The 18,411-nt window shown below is 48.5% G+C and overlaps 1 protein-coding gene across 1 annotated transcript in view; it reads left to right on the top strand.

The window, feature by feature from the left end:
- PPIL2 (peptidylprolyl isomerase like 2) overlaps window positions 1-9,648 on the top strand; it is a 73,216-nt gene extending 63,568 nt beyond the window's left edge. Inside the window, exons 16-19 of the mRNA XM_026859827.1 lie at window positions 5,603-5,675; window positions 5,838-5,900; window positions 6,381-6,520; window positions 8,223-9,648. Of these exons, the coding sequence (XP_026715628.1) occupies window positions 5,603-5,675; window positions 5,838-5,900; window positions 6,381-6,520; window positions 8,223-8,316 (370 nt within the window). The 3' untranslated portion in view covers window positions 8,317-9,648. The remainder of the gene's footprint in view (window positions 1-5,602; window positions 5,676-5,837; window positions 5,901-6,380; window positions 6,521-8,222) is intronic.
- The last annotated feature ends 8,763 nt before the right edge of the window (window positions 9,649-18,411 follow it).

The raw sequence follows: 18,411 nt of genomic DNA, 5'->3' as shown, positions 1-18,411 counted from the left end.
TAATGGCTTCTAAGCTGGGAAACTCTTGTTTCTCTTCTGCTTTAATAAACCTGAAGAAGGGAGAAGTTGTGTGACAGCAGAAGAGCTGATTCTGTTATTGAACCTGTGTTGGGAGCCTGACCTAATTTTGCACTGCAATCTGCTCCCCAGGCACCAGGATAGGAGTGAAGAGCAAGGTGGGAAAATACGCCAGGCCTCCCCGTGGAAGCCGTGGCTGTGATTTTGTGTAGCACACAAGGACTAGGCTGTCAGAGCTGCACGAGGGCTGCTATCATTTCCAAAACAGTTGTATGAGCTCTGAAGAGGAACCTGTGCCAAAGCAGAGAAGTCCTTACATGCCAGGTTCATTTGTTGAGTCTAGTTTCAAAATGCTTTTTCCAAGTTTTTTTTTATTTTTTCAACACCCTTCATTACTGCGTCTCGCCTGCTAGATTAAGCCCTTATTAGAGATGGAGATGTTTTGACTGCATCCTTGTTGCAAGTTCAAATTGCTTGCTCCATTTCAGATTGGGTGTATATGTAGAAAACATTTTGTCCTGAGTATACATGTTTGTACATGTATGTATTGTTCTCTCTCTGTGTGTATATAAATGTATGTACTCCTTTTTATAAAAATAACCTTGAGGGCAGAATGTGTTTACAAAACAACAATGTTTCTTTCTGGTTTCTGTTTCTAGTTTAAAGGGTTTTTTTTAAAAAGACCAGACATTGTTCCTATATCATCTTCTGACCAGGAAACTATCGTCTTGGACCACTGCCATCCACAGCATTGCATAAAGCTTAATTCCTATAGTTCTTCTAAACAAAAATATGAGAAATAGGAAGTCCGTGTATGCATGTCTGTGAGGCTGCTAGGGAGTTGCCGTTTTCTTTGGGAGCAGCACTAACTAATGTAGCAGCAAGTCTTTCATTGGCATATTGCAATGGATAAAGCTTGCTCCAGATATTTCACTTCATGCAAAGGCATTGGCAGTGGTTATGAAGCAAGGTTACTAGTTTGCATAAAGGAGCCTTAACAGGAAATAAGATTTTAAATAACATCTCTAAATTTGAAATGCAAAGATTTCCAGTGCTAACTTAGTTCATTTTTCAAGAAAACAGAGTTGCATAAACAAGGGCACATTTTTGTTTTCATTACTATGCTAACAGAAGAAAACCTAAATGTACCTACCTTGTCATCCATGCTTAAATATAATGCAACATTTATCAAGCTCCTCTAAAAATACAACAAGCTGTCTCAGGGATGCTGAGCTAAATATATAGTTGAGATCATCATTTCTCTGTTCAACATCTACTGTAAGTACACAGCAAACCCTCGGTTTCACTGGTTGTTCTAATGTAAACGGTGTCTTGAAGGTCCTTTTCACTGTAGGATGTCATCTGAACATCTGTTTAAACCTCACTTTGTCAATTTAGGACAAAGCATGTGTGGCACCTTCTAAAAGGAACAGAGCCAGAAACAGTGGGAAAGGTTAAACTTGTTTCTGCCCTTCTGCCTTCTCTTCCTTGCTGTGCTCCCAACTTCAGCACAAATGCTGTTGCATGAGAAAGGCTGTGTCACCCTCTGTGTAACGCTCTTAGCACATGTGAAGAGTATAAAGGCTTATTAATCTGAACTTCTAGAGTTTGCATTTTCTTGTAATGAAAATTATGTACAGAGTTCCTTATGCTGAGACTCAGATTTATTCATAGAACATATTTTATCTCTTTTTTAGTTGAAAATTAGAATAATATTAAGTAGTGTCACTCTCTTCAGAGGTTTTTTTTAAATGCTTTAATGTACTGATCTTATGGCGTTCTCTACATATAACTTGTATGAGCTCTTTTTCTTGGCAAGATGTCTGTGAGCTTGAGCTTTTCTTCTTACACCCAAAATACGTGTTGTCGGACAAGCAAAGAATCCCAAAACTACTCTGGTGTGTTTGTTTTCGCTTTCTGTGAGGAACAGTTGTTCTAAGGGGTGCCAGTGCATGGACTTAGACACATTATATCTCATCAAACTGATTTTAGTGCTGCAATGTAGCATCATGAGATTTGACAGTAAGGACATGTAGCGGTTCCAGAGTCTGCATGTTCATGGCCTCTCTGCTTGCACAAATCAGAGGAAAGTTCACAAAACCTTTTACAGTTTGAGACCTTATGTTGAAATATCCACTTTTCTACATCCAGGCATGACTGCCCTGGTAAGTGTGTAGTTCAGTTTTTACTGGACAGGTGATGTTTGCAATCAGATCTTGTCTTTTTTTGATTTTAATTATTACTGATGAAACACCAGTCTCAGCTGGGCCTGATCCTTGACAAAGCTTCCAAGTGCTCCCTGAGCAAAAGTGACTAGTAAAATATTTCCCATTCCTCTGGTCAGAGCTCTCTTCTCTGAGCTGGTGGTTTGTATTCAATTTTTTTTTTTTTTTTTTACTGTTATTATGGCAATGTCTGAAGACATAAACCTATATTGAGAGCTCACTGTGCTGACTCTGTAAATCCATAAAGATACTCTTTCTGCAAAATGTTAGTGAATGAAGGAGCATAAAAGAGCAATTTTCCATTTTAGAGACAAGAAGCTAAGAAAAAAAGACAATTACATGCTCTACAGGCATAACAACTTTGTCTTCTTCCCCCTTAGCTCTTTATAATCATGTCAAAATAGACTATTTAGGTCATTTACTGATGACCTGTGAATGCCACGTCTATCACAGTCTTTTAAAATGTACAAGTGACAAAGTGTTCCCAATAAAGTTGAATTAGCATAGGGACTGAAGATTCGTGAGCATCGCCAAAACACATTAGGGCTAATATTGTGGGAGGTCTAGCTACGGGCTAAGGGATTACTTGGTTGAGATTGCCAGTGCATAGCTGATTTGGCTATTTCAAATTATCAGAACCTAATTAAATGAAAACATACGAGCAGATAATGAGTGGAGCTGTTGCCTAGAAAATCCTCCAATATTAAATCAGAAGTTTCCTTTAGGGGCAATTAAAATACAGTGAATATATCTTAGGCTGTGTGTTAATCATCAGTATTACAAGTGAATCTGATATTGGCCTAGAGGAGGATTTTAAAATTGAGTTTTTGTTATGAACTTTCTAAAGTTCATACAGGGTCTTCGAGCCCTGTGCAGCTTTCCCCAGCATTCTACCTCCAGTTGCAAATGAATGAGGCTGTTCTAGCCTGCATACATGTTTTTTAATTGCTCTTAAAAGTCACAACTTGATTACAGAATATCGACAGGCCCTTGGGGAGTACAGGGGAGAAGTTGGGAGCAGCGAAGCAGCAATGAAATGTTAGCAAGGATGATTTTCCTCGGGGCAGGTGCTGAGCAGCACCCTCTCTGACTTGCGTATTTTCTGTGATGGGGTCTGTCTTTTTGGTTGTGATTAGTGCCTGTCCCAGCCCGTGGGGCAGCAGTGAGGGGCAGTGGTGCCACGCTAAGGACAAGGGCTGTTGACTGAGAAGGATCAACTTGCTTCTCAAACCACAGGGTCAGCCTGTTTCGTTTGGTTAGTGTGGCTCTTGGGAGGAGCGCGTGAAGCATGTAAGGAGTGTGGTGTGGAGTGGTAAGAGGAGGTGTTTCTGTGTTGGATCAGCTGAGCCCGTCGCAGGTGACAGCCAGGCGCTATCCTGGTGCTGGCCGGGCAGACTCTCATGCCGAGACTGGAGAGGGCTGCCTGGCTGTGAGACACCTGCAAGAGTGAGATATCCTAGGAGAAGTGTATAAAGGTGAATGTTAATATGATGTGTGTTTTGGTTGAGGTATGGCTTATTTCTTTGATATGAAAGCAGAGTTAGATGATAAAACGTTCTACATATTCTACCAGTTTGGGTTTTTTGTGGGGTGTTTTTTGGCTTTTTCCATCAGTTTCATTTAATATGATTTTCCTCAATTTTGTCTGCCTAGGCCTTGACAGCATACCTGTCTTGGTACAGCAGTCCCAGTAATCCCAGCAGTTTCCACCCTGCAAAGACTAGAATTGCTGGCTCTCAGGTTGGTCCATGCCATGGGCAGCCCTGGGCTCCTCAATGGCCAGCTCCTGCATTTGCTGCTGATCTCCTGGCCCCAAACATCCCTGGCTTCAGAAGCAGGGTTTTTGAAAATTATGGCTGTTTCTTATTGTCCCACAGCCATTAATATGGGCTGTACTTTTGGTTCCTGGCCATGTGGCTTGTCTCTATTAAAACAGATGTTGTCCAGCTACAGCCTGCTTTTCCAAGGGGTCTGGATCACTCAGCATCAATGGCCTGTCTTCATCTTTATTTACTGTTCTTCTAAGTATAGCTTTTTTTAACATTTAATTGGGGATGATGATGTGGATGAAAGTGTTAAATACCCTGGAACCAAGATCTGATCCCAACAGGACCCCTCTGGAAATAGATTGACTCTGTGGTTCTTATTTAAAATTAGATTTTGACACCTGTCAGCCCATTTTTTATTTAATGTGTGCTGTGTTCACTTCATATAGTTCTGGTTTCTCAATCAAAATATCAGCCGCCTTCCAGAAGTCTGTTCCATGGATGCTGTTATCCCTGTTAACCACATCTGTTGTCTCAAAGATAGAAGGTTGTTTGACAGACTCTGTTTTCCACAAAACCTTGTTGATTGCTGTTACTTATTTCCTTTCTTTCTTAATCATGTCCTGTCTCCACTATTCCATTATTTTGCTGGGATAGATGCCAGGATGACAGGCTTATAATTATCTAGGTCACCCCATTTATCCTTTTCTGGAACTTTCCCATTGTTCCACACTTTTTTTGAAAATGAACATGCAACAGTCCAGAAAGTCTTCAGCCTTTCTTAGACATTTTCAAGTAAGTATTTGGACATGTTGACTTGAAGAATGAGAGGTCAAGGGTCTAACATCCTCCTAAATAAAAACTGTGGTGAAAAGTGTCCTGGTGTTATCCTGTGGCTGTGACTTGATGTTCTGCTGCCCTCCCAGAGCTCTCATGAGCTCATGGTCATGATGCACTTCTAGAGCAACCCTGCACTTTCTGCATTACTGGTGTTGTTACGGACAGCTCTGTCGCCACGCTCCAGTAGTGCTGTAGTTACGGTTCCCTTTCTTCCTAATAACACTCTTTGGTCTGACATTACAATAAAAAAAATATATATATAATTAAAAAATCTGAAGCTAATGAAAACATTTGCTTTCTGGACCAAGTCTGTTGGTTGGTTTTTCAAAACTCACGGGAGTCACAAATGAGCTCTAAATTTATGAATGTAGCATTAGCAAGCGAACCCGTTTTGAAATGGGTTTGTGCCTTGCACAGACAGCTGTCCACAGTTGCTGCTTCTCCATCTTGCTGATTTGTGTGGCTACCAGTTTTTTCAGCAAATGGCTTTGCTTTTCCTCTGAGTGTTTGACTTTTCCATGTTCTGTTTAATTTTAAATTCAAATCCCCAATTTGAGAAAAAATTCTTACCTTCCACGCTGAATGACGTTATTTTAGGTCTTCCAAATACAGTTGCTGATTCCCCTTCTCCCAGACATGATGGTTTAAAAATCTACTAGAGTAATGGGCATAAATTGGATATACTACATGTAAGGGTATGTGAATATTTTGAGTGCGTTGTGATAGCTGGAAGCTGTGTCTTTCCTTTTTTAGGGTGGTTGGTGGCTTTGAGACTCTGACTGCTATGGAGAATGTGGAAAGTGACCCAAAAACAGACCGTCCCAAGGTACATGCAATGCACCAAGGGCTGTGCATGAGGGAGTGAAAACACACGGCCTCACGTGGCACTGCAGTTCACCCCACTGATGCTTCTCTGAATGCCAGACGTGGGGGAGATGGCGCAGTTTCATCAGCAGATTGATTTGTTCTTTTTCTCTTCTGCTCCCAGGAGGAAATACGAATTCAGACAACAACTGTTTTTGTTGATCCGTATGAAGAGGCAGATGCCCAGGTGAGGATAGCTGGTTGGTTGTTTTTTCTGAAAGGCCAGAGCTCTTCTTTGAAGAACTGTGTAACCTAATGCCTTTTCTCTGAACATGGGCAGCCCCCTGGCCCACATGGTTGCAAGCTAAAATTAAATAGCTGCCATCTCCATTGCCTTGTGTGCCAGGATCACCGCCACTCTTTCAGCGGAGAGGTCTTGTAACTGAGTCTGGCACGGCTCCCAGTCCGTCACGCTTACGATGGCTTCCTTCCCAAATGCCCACAGTAGCTATGGGTAGCTGCAGGTGAGAAGAGAGGAGATTTGTTATAATGACTGCAGCCAGCCTGTTTGTAGTGGCCCTTGAGGTCTGTCTCCGACAGCCTGCCCTGTAATCATAGTGGTGCTGATTGCTGTTTTAGAGTGCTTCAAAGCTTCAAAGAATTGTAGACATTTTCTCCTTACACTGGACTAGCTCTTACAACAGACTGCACTCTCTGCTTCCCACAGGTTGCTGCAGAAAGAGAGAAGGTCCAGCTAGAAGAAGAAGCAGCCAAAACAAAAGCTGAGGTGGTCCCACCAAAAAAAGAGGTCCAGACTCCTAAAACCTACCGGCAGGGGATTGGAAAATACATTAACATGGCTGCAGCGTGAGTTCCCTGCCATCTGATCTTTGTTGAGTGTTTTAGTTGCCTTCCTTGCTGGACGCTGACCCTGTCCAGTGCCATTGCTCAGATCTTTGGTTTGTGCCAGCAGGCTTTGCAAAGACACCTTCATGCAGTCCTAACAGTCAAGAGTTCCCTCTACTTCTGTTGTTTTTCAAGATTACAAGTTAACTGAGCTTTTTTTTAGCGCTTGAATGTGACCAAGTTAGTCTTTAACAGCATGTGCTGACTTCAGAACTGTAGATACATTGCCACAACTCAGAAGTCCTTGTACTGTGTCACTTCCTACACCATCTTTTATTCTTTTCCTCTTTTGCAGCTATTTCTGAAGGCGACGGTCCCACAGCTGTTTCTCTTTTAGCAGCTTCTGCCCTGCACGATATAGTTGCCTTAAGCCCATATCAATCTGCTGATCTGGTTCCCTGTTCAGCCACACGAACAGTTGTACCAGCACAACTGAAATAGCCAGAAAGGGGAGCAGGTTCCCAGGCTTGCTGTGGGAGCACAGGGCGTCTGGCAAATGGCTCCAGGGAGCCTGTCTGGTTGTACAGGCTTGTCCTGCAGCATCCTCTCCCAGACACCCTTTGTAAACCTGTTGGCATTGGCAGCATCTCTTGCTTTCCTAAGGATGGTACAGAATCCCACCTGAGTGGCAGCTTTGCATAAGTTTTGGATAGATTAAAATAAATGCCTTCCACTTGATTTTTGCAGACTTCTCTGAAAGCATTTACAAAAATGGTGTTGTCTGTCTGCTGCATAAAGGTGTGTATTTAGGCATACACAGATCTGGACAGCTATTTAATCAGCTTGTGTGTGCCTGTGTGACTTAGAGGCATTTGCATAACTGAGAACAAAAATATGTTAACCTGTGTAGGTCAGTTTGGTGTGTCAGTTAAGTGTTTCAATTACAAAATATTGCTTGTCCCTTAAAATATTATATTCAGCTTAAAATTGCTGCCATTCTGCAATGTATTTACAGAGGAAACCCAAGCAGAATTTTTCAGCTCTCTGGAAAGGGCCAAGTAGCATAGAAAACACTTTTCTTTCTTAGTCCTTCTCTCATCACAGCCTTGAAACTGGGAGTTTGGGCCATAGCAGCCCCTTGGCAGGTTCAGGGTTCTCCCTGTCAGCTACTGATACCTGACAGTAAAACCACAGTATGTGAGCTGGCTGCGTAGTGTTTTCATGGGGTTGCAAAGTCTGCTTAAGAGAGGTTGAGAATAGCGGCAGCGACTGCAACAGGCTGTGCTCAAGAAACAGGAAAGGATCTGAAAACCTCGCCCAGCTGCTTTACACCTAATTCCCCATAAATCCTTTTGCTGCCACAAATGCAGGTGAGAAGGTGGGGAGAGAACTTGTGGCTCACATTTTCATCATGACTGTGCTGAAAAAGTACAGCTGTTAAATCTTCAGCTCTGGCCCAGAGAACTTGTTGAGTTTCAAACACGTTCCTGGAAGTGTTCGAAGCCTGACTCAACTTATCCCCACAGACTGACCCACTCTTCCTCTTTTTGGGTATGCCAGAGGCCCCCAGCCCCCTGTGGTCCCCATGCTGGCATGGAGCTTGCACTCCTCTCTGATATGGGATGGGCTGGCTCTGGTATAGGCGGTGCTGGGAGAGGAAAAGCTGCCCTTGTCCCACCAAACAGTAGATAGTCCCTGAGAGTTGTTTTCATTTTGGCTCCAGGAAGCGCAGTATGGAAGATGATGGGCCTTCAACCAGCACAGCTGCGAAGAAAGAGAAGAAGAGTACAGGCTTCGGGGACTTCAGCTCCTGGTAGCAGCGCGGGGAGCCTAGCACTGGAGCAGCACAGCAAAAAAAGAAAAGGCATCCTCCCACGTGTCCCCGAAGAGCCCGAAAGACAGTCTGTCCTGGGGAGGGAAGGCACCAGCCTGCCCTTCCACTGGGGAAAAAAAGAAAACTGTTGCTTTGTTAAGGCTGTTTAATGTGGCTTTGTTTTCTAGAGAGCTGTGTTCCCCCCACTGCATCTTCCTCGAAGGCCTTTTTGTTGTTGTTTTGCTAAGCAGGGAGCAGGCAGCCCATCTCCGCTGGGGATTAGCGGGAGCCTCTCTCTGCTTGGCTGGCAGCAGACCAGGCAGAGCCCAGCCTCGCAGGACACTACTCCAGTGAACAGCTACGTTGGTGAAAGAGCTCCTTTCACAGGTAACCGTTTCCAGACAAGCCAAGTCTGTCAAATGAAGGAATGAATTAATGTGCTGAGGAAGTGCCCGTGCTGCTGCAGCGCTTTGCGGAGGGGAGGGGAGGGCTCCAGCCTGTCCTGCCCTTCCCTTCAGCTCCTTTTGCTAGCTCTCAACAGGGACCAATTCTGTCCCTTGCTCTTTGCGGGACTGCCAGGATCCTGGCTGGACTGACTGCTGTCAGTCTCCGTAGGGCCTCGCTCACTCCAAAATGAGCTCTGTACCCATTGAAGTCTGACAGCCTGGGAAGCAGTGAATCTAGATGGGGAGCCTGGGGTAGCCACACCAGTCGTTTCCTCCAGTGGCTGGCATTCCCTGAGCCACTGGGCAGCCAGAGGGGCACCACTTCTCAAACCTCTCCTCAGGTCTCAGAAAGCACAGCCTGGAGCAATTGAGAAGGAATAGAAACACCTTTTTTTTTTTTCCTCTTTTTTTTTCTTTTTTTTTTTTTTTTAACAGTCCCTAAAGCCTGCTCCTTGCAGGGGAACACACACTGTAGTCTTTCTCGACATCAGTCCTCCCATCATTAGGGAAAACCATATAATATAGCTGCCAGGCATCTCACATGTTACTGTTGCATACCCACAAATTATTAGAAAGCTTAATAAAGGCCTTATGGAGTAAAGATATATCAGCCTGTGACATTTTAATCCATCTGTATGTGTGTTACCATCACTTAGATGTAGCAGGCTAGATCCCAAACGTTATTTTTTGGTTCATCTTGGGTGTTTTCAGATGACAGAAATACCCTCCCTACCTCTCTATGTGGCTGAGGAGATCGTTTTGTAATCAGCTTTGTAACAATACATTTATATAGGTGGTTTCATGTTTTAAGAGAAGACTCCATTTATATGAAATTGCTGTAATAACTTTTGGTAAAATGTTTTGCATTAAATGCTTTTATTTTCTTTTGAGTACTTGCCTTTGACTGTTCAACTGTCATTTCCAAGATCATGGCATTGCAAAGTTGATTGTCATACAAGGAAATGATTCATTCCTACTTTTTAAGATGCTCATAAGGAACTCTGGGATCTTTGCGGATATGATTACATCTTTGTTAAATCATAGGAAGTTCAAACTGGTCTGAAAAAATAATAGGGGGTTTTTGTTTTGCAACATTTTGCAGCGTATAAGTTTGAAATAACATGTTTGATTCCTGGAACGGAGGATATGATGGAACTTTCCTCAAGCTGCATTTCTTGTGTCTTATTGAAACCTCTTGCTTCTCCTGGGCTGGCCTTTTCCTGATAAATTGTTATTGATACCTTCTACCTACCATTCTGCTTCAGAATGTTTTTAAGTCATCAAGTTCACAGTGTTGCTAGAGCTGGAATAGGCAGTTTAATGAAATCCATAAGAGTAAAATGCTTTTCCGTACTAGATTAAAATGGAGATTATTATGAGAGAAAGGAGCTTTTGATTACAAGGAAGGCAACAGAGGTGTGACAAGGACTCCTGTTTCAGCAAGAGTCCTTGCTGCAGATTGATATAAGGGACAGTTTCCTCTTGCAGCAGCAGGCTGCAGAGATAACTGACCACTTTCCCTTTCTACTCCAGCCTTTTGGCAGCGCTCGCTGCAGTCCACGCAGAACCACTGCCCTGCAAAGCACCGACAGGCCTGCTGCCCTGCAAAGCACCGCCTTTGCCCTGCCTCTTTCATTAGAGTTTCCCACCATAACATCAGACACAAAAGAAAGAGCAATTTCCTGGCTTCTAGGAAGTGCTGAGCATAAGCCTTTTAGTTTTTCTCCAGGCAGGGATGAAGCTCTTCAGTCTCCATTCACTGCTCGACCTGAATCCAGTTCTCAGGCTGGTGCTGGTGCTCCCTGCTGCTCCCTCCCAGGGTGGGAGATGCTGGCTCTGGCCGGTCCCCGGGGTGCCACGGGGGGGTGCAGGGGTCAAGCCGTTTGTCCGAGGCCATGTGCTGAGCCAGCAGCCACGCTGGGGTTTGCACCGAGAGCCACTGCAGGGCAGTGACCACCACTGGTGCTCTGGCAGCCAGACCCTGCAACTAATTTTTCTTCTGAATTCCCACCTCTCTGCTCCCTCCCACACCTGTATGTCTGCATAAGGGGTCAGATTTTTTTAACTTCAGCTTTTCTTCTGGTCGGCAGAAGCACAAGGACAATGTGACATGGGGAAAATGTGAGCGGTAGTGACAGGGCACAAGGTAGGTGCCCAGAGAGCAGGGCAGTGTGCTGTAGCCCTCATTTTTACAAAACCTGGTTCTTTGCTGGGTGACTTGCAGAGTTACCATTACCTGAGTTGGGAAAGGGGAGGAAGGAGGCTTTGCTGAAACCTTTTCTGCTTCTTTCATCTCTTGGTTCTCCAGCAAGGACAGTGTGCTAAAGGAATACTCAAAGCAGCTCCTGCATGGCTGGAGGGATAAGCAGGAATTGTGCAGCTTTACTACAGGAGTGCACTCCTGGGAATGGCTGTGCTATTTGTAAGCACATTTTTACATTCTTTGACAATTTTTCAGTAAAAGCAAGAGAAAAAAGGATTTTAGAGGCTGAAGTAGCATTTGTCTAGCCTTGACTAGAATAACACCAGTGCTCTCTTTGCATTGCTCCATACCTGAGCCATTTTGCTGAAAGTTGGAGGTGCTGGGTGACCAGTAAATTCATCATTTCCTGAGATCTGGCACTGTAGCAGTGAACATCACAAGCATGAAACACCCTCGAGAAGTTGGTGGCATGTGGTGGGGCTGGCAGCCGTGATGCTCCTTTCTATACAGCCACACAAAGACGTGGGGCTGGCAGGAGACTCAGCTCACCTCTGCTTTTTCAGCCATGCGTTCAGCCTGGCCCCTCAAGGACCACAGTACGGCCTGCGTGGGAAACAGCACCGACGGAATGGTTTTCAACCAAAATAGCTGCAACTGTATTTCCATATTTACCAAGAGAAAAATCCCAACATACTGTTGTTCAGTTTAATTTTGCCTGTTCCCCACTGGTTTGAATTGCTACAACCCACTCTCTTGGAAGCAGAAGCATGTATAACCAATTGCTCTGCTTCAGCATCATGTGGTAGATCATAGTGGTCCCTATATCACGTGGGGCCATGAATTGTGAGTAGTCAAACTCTTTCAAGGTCTCCAAGAAAATCCTGCTTCTCCCTCCAGCTCCTTTCAAGACAGGGACCAAGCAGTGAGCGTTCCCCAGAGCCCAAGCCACCCGAGCTGTAAGGGTGAGGAGCTCGATGGGGTGGAGCAGAGAAGTGCATGCAGAATTCGGTCCAGCACAGCTTGGCTCACTTGCCATCTGTGCTAAACTTACTCCAATTTACTACTTCTTGTGAGTTAAAAACCACAGAGAACACATCTCTACCAGGTACTGCTCCAGGATTTGTCTGTCGTATCTTCTTGAGCCTGAATGGTGGGCACAGGGAAGACATCCCGGATGCTGTTGGTACCAGAAGCAGAGCAGAGCGTGGTCAGGGATGGATGGACAGAGACAGCCTGAGAAGCCTGTGATGGTCGGTAGGAGGGGGATGGGGGGAGGAAGGGCAGCTGAGTGTGCCAGGAACTCTTGCTGGAGCCTGGTGTGAAGGTTGCAGCTACCAGAGCCTTGAGGCAGCTGCTATACCCATGGGGCAAAGGAGAGGAGCACCCGGGGCTGCCTCCCAGGGCACTCCCCACCTCACAGGTTTGGGGACTGTGTAGAGCACATCACGGAGGTGGCACATCCTTGCCCTGTGGCAGCTGCCCATGCAGGTGCCTCCACCTTGCACAAGCATCCATGGAACCTTGCAGAGGGGAACCATATACCTGAAGGGATCCATTTTGCTCTTTGGGTCCTTCCTGGCCAATTCCTGGCAGGTTTTTTGCAGAGATTTCTCAGCCCTTAGTGCTTCTGTGTGCCTCTGCCATGGGGCTGTGCCTGTCCACATGTGCCTGTGTGTTGTGTCTAATACAGACCTGCTGACCCCAGCCTCTGCTGGGGCTGTTGAGCACAATTTCTGTTTTCCAACCCAACTTGGCCTCAGAGACCTTGGGGTGAGAAGCCAGGATGAACACCTGCTTTCCCGCCCAGGCAAGGGGGGATTTACACCCTTTTGGTCTCCTGGGCTTTGGCCCGATGTCCATGGTTTGAACTTTGATGCAGTTTCTGTTCAAGAGTGGTGGTCAACCACTGCTCAGCTGGCTGAAAAGCTGCCAGCAGTAAACAAAAATCCACTTCTTGGGTCGTGGCAGGGCTCCTGCAGGTGCTCGCGGGCGCACCGCTCGCCAGTGGCTCCAGGGAAGCTGTGTCCCCCCTGCACATCTTGTTGAAACCAAGGGTGCGTGCTGAGGCTTTATGTCCCTCACCTAGCAGGAAAAGCAGAATTAATAGCAGCAAAAGCTGCTGTTTGCCCAATTCCCTTTGGCAGAGCCTGTGGTCCCATAGGAGACCTGCAGCAGCAATGCTGCGTCTGATGTGGCCGTGCGGTGCAGCTGCCTGGGGGATCTGTTCTGAGTTGATGCAGTTTGTGCCACTGGCACTCAGGCTTTAAGGCCAGCAAGGTAAAGGCTGTCTTTAGAGATAGAGAAATAGTTTCGGTCAGCTGCAGGTTTTATGGTTGCGTGTGAATGAGCTTGCAGGGAAGTATGGGGTTTTGGCCATCCTGCATGCAGGTGGCAGATGCCTGTACCATGACCAGGGGTTAAGCAAAAGCCGTGAGGGACTAAAGTGCTAAATGCTGCCAAGTCATGGCCAAACCCTCTGGAGGAAGGGGAAGTCCAAGCACACTGGAGCCGATGGCTGCCGGAGGGCTGGCGCCACGCAGTTGCACACGCAGCCATACAGGTCAGCATCGGTGGGTGCAGAGGGATCTCGCAGCCCCCTCCGGGCACAGGTGACCCCAGCATGGGCTGCGTCAGTCCCCTCGGCCAGTGGCAGAGCCACAGGCATGGCCGTGGCCACCCTGCAGCTGGTGGGAGCAGCTGTCAGCTAAAGTTATCATGTATGTCTGGGATCCCCCTGTCACCCCTCGCCAGTGGTGTTTGGAAGAAACAGGATGCCGGAAACCTTGTGCCAGGAAGCAGCTTTTGTAAGCAAGGGGGGGGATTTGCCAAACAGCCCCCCCCCAGTTTCAACACTTTGCTTTGGAGAAGACAAACAAACCAAATCAGACGGCAGGGGAAGGAGGTGGGCAGCTCCCTGCAATGGCCAGCAGTGGGTCACACCACAGCGCACAGCCAGGGATTTCTCCATTCCTCTCTTTCTTTGGGAAGTGTATTTGTTACCAGGGCTGCAGCAGAGCGTTTAACTGCCCTGTGCCGTGACTGTGGGGAAGGAGCTGGAGCCGAGGCTGTGCTCAGAGCTCAGGGAACACAGCCCCTCCGCTTTGGGACACCCACCTCCATGGCAGCGCCATCCAATCCCATTGGCTCAGACCTGGGTGTCCCCGTCCCTGCCACACCCAGGGACCCGGACCCTGGCTGCAGAGCAAGGCTGTGACCAGGCTGTGGTGCTGAGGGGGACAACTGGGTGGCACCACACCCTCCTGCCCTGCCACGCAGGCGCTGCCCTCCACCTGCCCATCCCATGCTCTGCTTTAGCTCACCAATCTGGCACAAACAGCCAGCAGTGGGTTTGCTTCTCAGGCCTTAAACCCTGCAGCAGAAGACACTTCTAAAAAAGCCAAAGTAGCTCAATAGGTGGATTGGAGAGGAGAGAGGCTCCCAGTGGCATCAGCCCTGCTGCTGTGAAAGCCAGTGTGGCATCCCAGTCCCTCCCCTACTCCCGCAGCCCCCACCTCCCGCTCCAGCCCTGACTCCTGGTGCCCAGCGAGCAGCAGCTGTGGCTGTGCAGGATCGTGGCCGACCACAGTCTGCATGTCCCACTCTGGACACCGTTGTGGGGAGCAGCCGTGTGTGAAAACGTGCATAGGGATTTTTAAACAAAAAGCATGTTGTGACGGCAGCCTGGGCACATCCCCAGGAGGGACATTGCCACTGAAGGGACATGTGACCATTTGGGACAAATGCTGAGGCAGCTCTGAAAAGCACCTCCTCAGTGATGTCTGGAGCTGGTGGTGGTGGAAACATGGGGGGAGAGCTGAGCCCAGGGGGGCATCCTGAGGTGAAGCCGCGGTGGGGCTGGGGGGCCCAACACCGCTCTGACCCCTGCAGAGCTCAGCCCTCGTGCCTCGCAGCACTGCCGCCTTGGTGCGGGGCACGGCGGGGGCTGTGGGGGCTGCGCACGCACCCCAGCGAGGCCGGCACTGACTCACCCTCCGCTGAGCTCAGGCTCTGCAGCCCGGTGACTTCATCTGCTGGAAATAGCAACTGAGGAGGAACGGTTTCTCTGTCACCGCCATACCCTATAGGCACACAGGCGCTCGCTGCTGCCTGCACTGCTGCCTGCACCCCAGCCCCAGGAGCTGCTTGAGCCCCAAGGCAGGAGCAGCCCTCTGGTCTTGCTCTCAGCCCGGACACATGCTGGAGCTGCTCTGCACAGGATGGGACAGGACGAGTCCCCGTGGCTGCACGGGGACGATGGCGTTTGGCAGCCGAGATGCTGCCGTCCCTGCAAGGGACAGTGCTGATGCTGCTGCAGGAGTCAGGACAATCAAAGGGTTTCAAGGCCTGAGAGATCACGGTTTTATCTACCCCACCTGCTCATACAGCACAGACAGTCTAATTTGCACTTAAGTCAGTAATGAGTTCTCGGCTAAAACATGTCTTCCAGAAAGGCTTCGAGGGAACATTAATCCCGCAGTTCCCCCCTAGAAAAGCAAAGCCATCACAGCAGCCTGAAGTGGCTGGAGCAGATAATGGGGACTCTGCCTGCTCCTCGCCTGTGTGGACCTCTTGCTCTTATCACGGGTGAACAGCTGTCGTGGGGCTTGTACAAGCAAAGCGTTGCTGGGGCTGCTCACAGCAATCCCCAAACAGCCCAGCTGTGGGTCTGCCGCAAAGGCCAGGGATGTTTGAGATCCCATGGGGTGCCCCCACAGGTCTCTATGCTGGTCTTCCCACGGGGACAATGCAGGGACAGCGCTCCTGCAGCCGAGGCCAAGCTGGAGGGCTGGCATCGGCACAGGGTGGGTGTCCTACGGCGCGGGTCCCTGTGTCCGGGTCAGGGCTCTGCCACGTGGCACACAGAGGGCACATACGGGCATCTGTTGCCCAGGGTGGGAGCAGGAGTTTTGTAAAATCTCGGGGGTGCTGCAGTGCCAGTGCCAACTTTGCTCCCACCAGTTGCTGTTTAAGGTCAGCAGGGCTGGGACAAGTGACCTTGGCACTCACTGTCACTCATCCCTCATGTACTTGTTTGTTCAGGTTTCCTTTCATAAAAAGGAAAGAAAACAAACCACCTCTCCTGGATCCCTCTGCTCCGCTGGGGCTCTTCCTGCACTGCTGGCCCAGGGAGTTGCATCTCTGCAGGCTTTTCTTCTATGCATGACTCCAGGCTGGTGCCTTGATATTTTCCAGAGATGGGGAGGGTGTGGGGTCATCATGCCTCGCTGACCATGCAGGGCCCTGGGCTGGCTGTGCAGGATGTGGCCCGCTGCAGCAGCACATCGCTGGCTGCTGTGGGATGTGCTGGCAGGAGCTGTCAGTGCCAGCATGATGCCTTAACCGTGGTGAGAAAAAAAAACCTCCCAAGCCCCACATCCCTGGCACAGGGGATGCCTGCAGCAAGGGGCCAGCACCTGCCCCCCGCCCCCAGCACTGCTGGGAAGCTTCGGGTATCAAAGCATCCGACCAGGCAGATTTGGTCCCTGACAGGGTTGTGAAGGGCAGAACGGGCACAGCGAGCCCCAGGAAGGGCGGGGATCGATCATTCTGCCCAAGGGAGGATGAAGCACTGGGAATTGGGGTTGTACCCACGGGGCTGTGCACGGGGCAGCTTCCCAGGCCCTTCTGCAGATCCTGACGTCATGGAGAGGCCAAATCTTCCCTTTTACACAGAAAAAAAAAGGTTCATCTGCAATCACAGCAGACTGCATTTGACAGCTCATAACTTAATGGCTTTTAAAAAATAGCCACAGCCTGTTTTAAACGCTGGTTGAGGTCTCCTCTACTCTTCCCCCTGGAAAGCCTTCGGAGCTCTCACTTTTCTGATACTAGATACTTTCTCTAATCTTTGGCCTCCATTTATTAATGGGTAATTATATCTATTTGCTTTTGTGCCAACATTGTCCTTTAGCTTGAATAGTTTTTTTTCCCTCCCTAATGTTTGCTTCCCGGTGCTATTTATAGGCAGCAATTGTATCCCCCCGCAGCCGCTATTTTGCTTGGCTACACTGGCTGCGTGCCTTCAGCCTCCTCAAAACAGCCCCGTCGCCCTCCTGCCTCCCTCAGCATCCCTTCCTCGAGCAGAGGGGTTCAGATGGGTGCTTTGGGGCAGAAACTCTCTGCCTCCGGAGAGCCCCGTGGGGTCATTTTTTAGGCAGCCCCATGGGGTTATTTTTAAGGCAAAGGCAGGGACTGCTCCAGGTTCCTGTTTGCCTTCCCTGTTCCTCCTACCCCATTTCTTTTTGGGGAGAGTGAGTGGCCAGCAGCACCCAGCAGCGTGGCCCACCAAGGCCACACCAGAAATTGCATGATTTTTATCTGCACTTTGATCCCAGGATGAAAAGGATGATAGAAAACATTTGTTTTTATGATAAAAGAAATTGACCCTGGAGGAATCTGCCTCCCCAGGGCAGCCTGCAGCAAATCACAGAGATAAGGCACCGACATGCAGCAAATGCCAAGTGCTTCCAAGCCTCTGAGCGGCTGCAGAGCAAATCCCTCCCCAGGGGGTTTCCACGCCTGCTCCCGAGCCCGGACAATGCGGCCGGTTACAATTTTAGTGGATTTTGTTGGGGTCAGGAGGACCTGCAGAAAGGACACTATATTTTTTTCTTTTAACGAACAGCCAGATTTTTTTATTACAGACATCTTTGCCACAGATCTCAGTCGAGCTTTTAATAGATGGGTTCCTCGCCAGCGGCAATTGCAAATTGATTGCAGCAGAAATGGCAAGTGAAGACAAATATAGTGCAGGCTGCCTGCAGGGAGAGCACATGGAGGAAACTTCGGATGCTATTTTTGGTGCTTTGTCTCCACCGCTTACAGTATTTCTAATCTTTGTTTCTCTTAAAACATGCTTGAGGTTGGGATTATTTTTTTGTTGTTGTTGTTAAAAAGTATTCTCTTCCCTGGAGAGAGGGTGCCCGTGCCCAGCTTTGTGGAGCTGGTGGGTGCCGTGGTCCCAGTCAGCGTGGTGGGAGGACAAAGGTGCACTGATGGTGCTGCCTCCATTCCCTCCACTGGGACTAGAACTGGGCCCGTCTCCCTCCCAGGCGCTGTGTAGAGGCTGATGTGGAGCCAAACCCCGATGTCACCCTGATCCATGGGAACCTCGTGGGGGGTACAAGAAAGTTCAGCATGCTTGCTAATAAAAAAGAAGGACACACCACCCTGAGGGCCAGCAGTGGCAGTCCCAGCCCTGCAGCAAGCTGTACTGCTTGGCACCAATGCACCGAGTTTTGCTCAGTCTCAGGCAGCACCAGGAGCCACAGCGGCTGGATGCTCCCAACACACAGCGGGACCCAGCTGGGTGCTGCGGGCAAAGTGCTTGCCCTGGAGTGGGGCAGGCTGCAAGAAACATAAAATCCAGGCATGACCAAAAGTACAGTGGAGCCCAACTGCAGGGAGGTGGGGAGGGGAGCGTTGGAAGTCACTCAGGGTCCTTGGGAGA

This window comes from Athene cunicularia (assembly GCF_003259725.1).
Source record: "Athene cunicularia isolate RWA chromosome 15 unlocalized genomic scaffold, athCun1 chr15_part1, whole genome shotgun sequence".
Taxonomy (NCBI): domain Eukaryota; kingdom Metazoa; phylum Chordata; class Aves; order Strigiformes; family Strigidae; genus Athene; species Athene cunicularia.
The sequence above is the reverse complement of the archived record's forward strand: the minus strand, read 5'-3'. Positions and strand labels throughout refer to the sequence as shown.